At 39.0% G+C, this 8,369-nt stretch overlaps 1 protein-coding gene across 1 annotated transcript in view; it reads right to left on the reverse strand.

Annotated features, from left to right (window-relative positions):
- The window catches only part of GPR125 (G protein-coupled receptor 125), a 76,095-nt gene that overhangs the window by 50,724 nt on the left and 17,002 nt on the right, over window positions 1–8,369 (reverse strand). Inside the window, exon 3 of the mRNA XM_009887667.1 lies at window positions 8,048–8,142. Within this exon, the coding sequence (XP_009885969.1) occupies window positions 8,048–8,142 (95 nt within the window). The remainder of the gene's footprint in view (window positions 1–8,047; window positions 8,143–8,369) is intronic.

Here is an 8,369-nt window from a genome sequence, read left to right on the forward strand (position 1 = left end):
CCACACAAAGCCCCACCACCCACACAGCCAGAGACTGGGAGGTAACGGCACAAATGTGTCAGCTCCAGTTCAGGCTACAGTTTTACAGGCAGCTGGATGTGGACGTAACTTTCTGCACTCAGAGCGGGTGATCTCCTTTTCCCTGCCCTCGCTCCTGATCATCCCTGTGCCAGATGCAGGAAAAGAAGGTGGAAGAGGACCTCTCTTCTCCAGCACAGAGCTGTAATGTCAGCTTGCTGCAACCCACAAAAAGTTTAATGAGCCCACTGACACACAGCTTTGAGAACTGGTTTAAATTCCTGTGAGCACCAGAGGCTGTTATCCCAAAACAACAGTTCAAGGTATTAGAATCAGTTGTTTGGGATATCTTAGAGGATGCTTTTAGAAATCTGAGCAAACTTGCAAACTATACCTGACACAACGTTTCAAGGTAAAACCTGTTCTGTAACCACATGGGCTAACTAATAAGGAGTCCTTGGATCAGACAGAAAAAAGACTGTGTTCACCTCCTCAGATAGAAATAGTATATCATGCGGACAATACCAGAACAGTTTTCCGAGACTGCGTTACATCACTACCATTTCCTTCTATGATCCATCTTCTCTTACTGGCATCCAGTCACTAATCCTGCCTTTATTGGGTAGCTGTTGAATTTCCAAGAATTCTTGCCCATTTCTCCATAAGCCAAGTGATAGAATCATAGACTAGTTTGGGTTGGAAGGGACCTTTAAAGGTCATCTAGTCCAACCCCCCTGCAATGAGCAGGGACATCTTCAACTGGATCAGGTTGCTCAGAGCCCCGTCCAACTTGACCTTGAATGTTTCCAGGGATGGGGCATCTACGACCTCTCTGAGCAATTGTTCAGGTGTTTCATCACCCTCAGTGTAAAAAAATTCTTCCTTACATCTAGTCTGAATCTACCTTCTTTTAGTTTAAAGCCATTACCCCTTGTCCTATTGCAACAGGCCCTGCTAAAAAGTCTGTCCCCATCTTTCTAATAAGCCCCCTTGAAGTACTGAATGGCCTCAATAAGATCTCCCCAGAGCCTTCTTTTCTCCAGGCTGAACCACTCCAGCTCTCTCAGCTTGCCCTCATAGGAGAGGTGCTTCATTCCTCTGCTTCCAACAGGTCCACGTCCTTCCTGTGCTGAGGGCTCCAGAGCTGGATGCAGTACTACACTCACCCTTCAGCACCTTATCTGCTCTGCCTTCATTCCCTCTGAAGTCCTTCCTATTTCCCATCTCCATAAGCAACACATCCATTCATAGAAACCCTCCCTCCCACCTCAACTCCTCCCCAACTCCCAGTAGTAGTTCCTGCCTTTTAATCCATTCTCCCTGCCTTTCTTCACTCCGTATCTAGACCATAACCTCTCTACCTCAAAGCATCTTTTTTCCCCCCTAGATTGAACTGACCTAGCAGAGGACACAGATTGCACACTTAGGCAAAGCACCTGAAGTCAGTGCAGCCCACAGCCACCTAGACCTGTAATGCTGGAGACTTGCCTAGAGGAATCCTAGAACACACTGTCCAGTGCAGACAGAATTGTGGAATTAAGCTGCCTATTTCTTAAACGCCTCTAATCAATCTGCATTGATTATGTTTGGTTTGTTCAGGTTTTCTTCCCCCCAGAAAAGCTCTTGGTTGGTCTGCCTTGCCAAAAAGGTCACGTTCCTACACAAAAAGCAACAACTTGGCAGCCTCGCCAAACCTGGCTGACTAGCTTGGATCACACACACCACCAAAGCAACTATGCTATGTGGGACCTAGCAGCTCTGCACTGCAGTGCACTGGCGTCCCATTGACTCTAAGGTAGCTCGGAGATCTGTAGGACGGCACTGTACTACTGCACCACTGGATGTGCCCTATGCTGTTACCAAAGGAGAAGTCACAACACAGTAACGCACATAAACAGTAATGAATGCATATGACCTGTCCCACCATAGAACTCTAAGGCCAGCGAGACATTGCAGTTTTCACTGCTAAACAGCCCAACAGTGAAATCTAAAGGTGAAAACAAAATTCTCACCTACTTACTGTATTAAAGACTAAAGATATTTAACAAATTATTTAAGATTTTACAAATTAATATTTAAATTTCATTCATTATCTCAATGCAGAAAGCAAAACTCACAAAAATATACTTCAATTATCTTCTCTGAAGTTCTAAAATTTAAAACAATTTATTATTACTAACGAAAAGAAATGCCCAACTGTTTTTAATCTTCACGGCTTAACTACTGGTACAAAGAAAGCATTTAAACTGTATAGATTCAAAAATTACGGAGACTATTGTCAGGGAGTGTAGTGATAGGACGAGGAGGAACCGTTTTAAACTGAAAGAGGGCAAATTTAGATCAGATATTAGGAAGAAATCCTTGACTGTCAGGTTGGTGAGACACTGGTCCAGGCTGCCCACGTAAGCTGCGGATGCCCCATCCCTGGAGGTGTTCAAGGCCAGGTTGGATGGGGCTTTGAGCAACCTGGTCTAGTGGAAGGTGTTCCTGCCCATGGCAGGGGGGTTGGAACTAGATGATCATTAAGGTCCCTTCCAACTCTAACCATTCTATGACTATGGTGAAGCTAAAGACTAAATAAGGCAGTAGTGACAAATCCATGAACCTGCAACGTATCTGGCAAATGCAAAGTATATATGGGAACCATTAAATTCTGAAAACTCAAATCTTGCAGCTCCATAATTTTTTTTAATTATAAAAATAACTTTTGAAACGTGAACAAGCTGCAATGAGACACATGTAGCTGTTCATTCTTCGTTCATCACTGTAGCACAAATTCTAGTTCTATTTCTTTAACTCTTGGCATTAACTTTTAAATTTTACTATTTTGCACTTTTGCCAAACTAAAAGAAAAACATGAGTAGTACTGATCAATAAAAGACAACAATAAAAGAAAAAAGTATTTGTCCTGAAGATTAAAATCTCTCATCCTGAGGCTAGATACAGCATTACGCATTGAACATCTAATACTCACTGAAGGGCTAACGAACACATAAAGGGCATTGCTTATATGGATATCTTCATGGGAATAAAGGCATTGGGCAACTCTACATGAATATTGTGGCTCAGAGAATTAAAAAATAAATATTCCTCATTACAAAAATTTGAATTTGCTCTCCAGAATTTTGCAGAACATCTGTCTTCCTCCCTTATTTTTAAGTCAGCAGTAACCAATACATAGCTCTCATTCAAAATCTGAGCCCCCAGCTTATAACAACTGCCTACAGTTGCCTAGAAGCCATATTTCTAGTTACTTCATATATTTAATCAAAAGTACAATAATCTTATTGTGAAATGCACCTAAAACAATTTAAAAATGCTTATATAGAAGAATAATATTTTAAAAAAAAAATCTGTATGCATTGATACAATCATTATTGCATGAAGACTATTACCAATTACAACCCACCCCATGTTAAAGCCATTACTGCAACACTAAAAGAAAAAAAGAGAACACTATTTAAACTTGACTGGGTATCCCATTGCATACATACTACCAACGCAACATGATGTCTTCTGCAGTTGAACAGTTATTTAGGTAGAACAAAATATTGCAATTTAGAAGAAAACGCTGTTCAAATTGTGACCTCAGAATTTTCTTGCAATACTCAAATATACACAGAAAAGTACACAATCATAAAAGAATACTATATGTGTTCAATATAATAATAACCCCACAATAATGGATCAGTATTGGAATGGGGCATACAGCAAAGCATGCATCTGCTTTTGAATGTGTATTGCCATCTATCTTCTCAACAAGGTAAAAGATGTACTCAAAATCAGATAGATATATATTGAATAGGTCTACTAGAATACAAGCCTAACAGAAAATGAAACAACACTAATGATTTTTAGGCGGGGGATGCCACTGGTAAAAGGCATGCACAAGTACTTACAAATTACTGAATCGTGGATACAACAGTTCTTGAGTACTGGCTCTGTACTGCCATGTGTTCATAAGTAAAATATATTTTGCATAGTCCACATATCCACTGACCGAAGAAAATTTTAAGATAAGTTTTAATGGGAGATATTAGCCCTTTGTGTCTTCAAAAAAAAAAAAGTTATCACTGCCCAAGTTATTAGTACTGAGCACTTACAACAGTCTAAAATAGACTATTTTAACAAAAAAAAGGGATTAGCTGTCAAGAGTACCTTCAAGTTAATAATGGAAATGTACTTTAAAAGAAGAGGCAAACCTCCAGAGAAGACATTTACTATGCCTATACTTCCTGTTTGTCAAATGTTTTGGTAAAGGACACTTTTCTTTCAAACACATAATAGAGAAACACCCAACTAAGTAAAGCGAAGGAAATGAAAACAGTGTAGCAAAGCATCAGATCACGCCTCAAAAAAGAAAAGAACATTAAAAAATTATAAATAGGTAAAACCTGAAGAGTGCTTTTTCTGTTAGAAGGAAAAAATTATGTAATTACACATAATTCATGTAATTACAATGTAATCACACATTGTGATACAAGTGACTCCTTGCAATATGAGTGACCTTTTGCTTTGAAACTTTTGGAATTTAGGAATTTGTGTTACAAATGGAAGGGCTGCGCAGATACCTGGAAGGCGAAATAAGTACACCTTTCAGCTGCTTGATGGATGTAGTTGGACATGATTATATTTAGGAGCTGGACAAAAAGCGTGACATTTTAAGATGTTTCTCAACAGCAACCCAGTTAAGCATATCTTTGAACAGTTCTGAACACAAATCCAGGCTAATGCTCTGGTTTGTGAATTCTAACAATTCCAAGTGTGAATACCGATACTTCTATGTTCCTATCGGGCTATATGGGTAAGCAAAGTTGTTTGCAGACCAGTAATGCTCCTGATTCAGAAATACAATTCTTTACTGCATATGTATGCTTTTCCTCTGTTTATTGAGATTCCTATTCCTATGGAATAACCTATGTGTGACAGGTAACCAAAATTCTCAACAAACAACAAGGATTACAAGTTTGTGTGCTTGTCTTCAGTGGGATTACACATTCTCTTCCAAAGAACAAAGTAATGGCTAGTATTCAGCATGTTATGACATCATCATTTGAGCTTGCAACAAAGAAACACAACAGCAATGGGTATCTTACCTCAGACTTCTATTACAAGAGTATAGTGTATTCCTTACTTAAATGTGAATCATGGCAATGGCTTCTGTATCTACTGAAATACAGAGCATGTCAGACATAGCACTGACTTACATTGAGCCAGTTATTTTATCTTCACACTAAAAGCATCTCATCTGGCCGGTTAAACTACAAAGGTCAAAGTCATCTATGGTGTTCATATAGATACACCCTTCATTTGCATCCCAATCAGTTTTTTATTATATAAGGCTACAAAAGAGTTCCTTTCTCAGCTGTAACTAAACTTGAATTCCCCTTGGAATTTGACCTAACTGCTCAGTAAAGCACCAGCTAATTCTACCTGGACTCTAAAGGAATCTCAATTTACAGGACTGCCAGAAATCCTAAACGTTACTTATTCTCCCACAGACACCTCTCTATACTTTAATACTCTTCTTCCAGTGTTTGCTTTCCTTTCTCAATCATTCAACAAACTTACTTCGTCTCATCAATTGAAATCAAGTTAGGATATTTTTTCTGAATTGTAACTAAAGATTCCAACTAATACTCACCTGAATTACTAGGATAATAAAATGCTTTGTGGCAAACAAATGCCAAGGCATTTCATAACTTAAGTGACCTTGCCCAACGTATCGATATCATTGTTAGCCACTAACTACACCAGTGTGCAAGAATGAAAGAACTTGGTCGGCATCCTCAGATGCTACTCACTTATTCCAATTCCCACTATTTCTCTTATTTCCTCACTTTTTAGAGACTTGTGTCCTCAAAAATATTTCAGTGAGGAAAAAAAATGTAAATGCTAAATGCACAGCAGCTGATCTACTGAAAGTCTAAGAGTTTGGTCAGTGATAAGGATGGAATCACTTCATTTGAGTCATTCCTAGCTCACTCAAAAGCCAAAGAGTTATATAAAACTATATAGGCCCTCATATTTAAAATTGGTTTGTGCAAAATAAGAGCCAGCATAAAAGAAAATTAACTGAATTAAAATGCAGCTGATCTACACCACACTGATCTATTTTCAGCTACTTATCTCTGCAGTGATCCACTAATCCAAAAAGCTATAATAGAACTAGTACTTATCTTAATAGAAGAATCCCACAAGAATCAAGATTCAAGATAACTCAGGGCAGTTTGACTCTAATCAGACAACCTTCTACTATCCACCAAGTGCTGCAATTCTAAGTATCAGCTTGGAAAAAAAAAAAAAAAGTAATTTTTGGCAAAAGATTAGATAACAATTACCCCAGCCACTACTAATCAACATGTTAGTGAAATGGCATTTGGCAACACACCCCATAAATCACCCAAACTTTCTAACCAGATTAAAAAGGATTCAGTTAAAAAAAAAAAAAATATATATATATATATAGCTCAGAGATATGGAAAGTCACGCCTCAAAAGTAAACAAGCTTGAAAGATCCTGAACCACAACAGTTAGAAAAAGCAGGAGCATTGGTTTAATAATCTTTGCTTTATATTTAAGTAAAATTTCAAAGTGTGTCCATACTAATTGTATCGCCACAGTTATAATACTACAAATGACAATCAAAAAAACCCCACATTGTTTCTTGCTATGTCTACTAAAAAGTTTAAAAGGGAAAAATAAATGTTTCAGAAGTTGTCATGAACTTCAAAGTCCAGGTAAAACTGAAAGCAACTAATTAGCGTACGTAGATATGCGCTAGATACACTCTAGATAATAAAGGAGTATGAAAATCAAGATGAGAGATGAACCATTCTTCCAAATCCTTCTGTAATCCAACCACAATTATGAACAAAGGTCCACTCACAGCAAGGCTGCTGTGTTTGATATCTGCTTGGCTTTCACAGCAATCAGAGCTGTGACTCCAAGTTTTTTGAACCAAAGACCCTCACAGTCAACTTAAGCATATCAACCACCCTAATATCTACTTTTATCAACATTTTAATGGATAATACAGTTTTAACCAGCTGCACAGCATTTGAGGCTCACAGAGGTTGAAATTAATTTGTTGATCAAACAGCCATCACCTTCTACTTTTTGCTTTCTCTTCTACTTCAGAAACTTCACATATGAATATTTCTGGTCACTTCTCACAGATCATTTAGAAATATTCTCTGAACCCTTACAGATTGCCAAATGAGAACAATTACTTTAGCCTTCATCACCTCCCTTTTTTTGGCTTTCCCTCTTCTCGTAGGTCCAGATCAACGCAGCTGACGCAGACTGGGTCCACACCTCATTAAGACTTCCTGAAGGAAGCCCTTCCTTGGTGTTTCAGTGCTGTCAAAGCTCGCAAAAGCAGCGGTCATTGTTGTTCTCACGATGTAACTATACACGTTCTGTGCTTACTAAACCTGGATTACTGGTAGAGCTTTCAAACCTGTGATTTCCAGTTAAGTAGATCATTATTTTAAACTAGATTCCATAACTCAGTTTCTTTTAGTCAATTTTCTTGCCTGCTACTTGGTTGCACTTCCCTTCCCACAGTAGCACAGGCACTTTAAGGTTCTCTAAAGAAGGGACAGAGTTCCACTGTTTAGGGCCATCCATCAATGAAATGCAGTGCTGCTGATGTCCCTGCCCACGGCTGGGGGATTGGACTCGATCTTTAAAGATCTCTTCCAACCCAAACCATCCTATGATTCCATGAACATCTTTGCTAGAGTGACCGATTAACGTCTCAGGGAGGAAAAGAACTTGCAAATCTTTTCTTTACATGCGCACCTTCATGTCTGAGTAAATAGCAACACATTTCTTACTTTGGAATAAGTTGCACATCCTGTTTAAAACTTGTTATTCAAATGGATGAGCTGGGATTGCCTCTGTGTTAAAAGAACACGCCTACTGCTACATGGAAGTAAATTGACTTTTTTTTTTTTATCCCTTCCCAAAATAGAAACAAAATAAAAACCAGTTGCCCTTTGCTACCATGAAACTTCAGGCCCACCTAGCCTGCCGCCCACCCAACGGCTCCCGCTCCCTATTAGCGCTCGGTTGTGAAAACGACCCCTCAAAGCGCAGTACTGCGAGGCTGTCTTTCTCCTGAGATTAAAACAAATACATAATTAATAAATTGAGGGAAGGGGGGAGGGTTGTTGGTTGTTTTGGTTTTTTTTAAATAAAAAATAAAAACTGTGGAATTAGTCTTAATTAAGGAACACCTAAGCCTTCTGACCGGCTCGAAACTTTTGAAGGGGAGCAGCCCCAAAGAGGGAAGGAGGTGGGGGGAGGATGGGGGATGCGGGGATGCTGCTCCGCGGGGTGGGCGG

Source organism: Charadrius vociferus, unplaced genomic scaffold (genome assembly GCF_000708025.1).
Source record: "Charadrius vociferus isolate BGI_N301 unplaced genomic scaffold, ASM70802v2 scaffold306, whole genome shotgun sequence".
NCBI lineage: Eukaryota > Metazoa > Chordata > Aves > Charadriiformes > Charadriidae > Charadrius > Charadrius vociferus.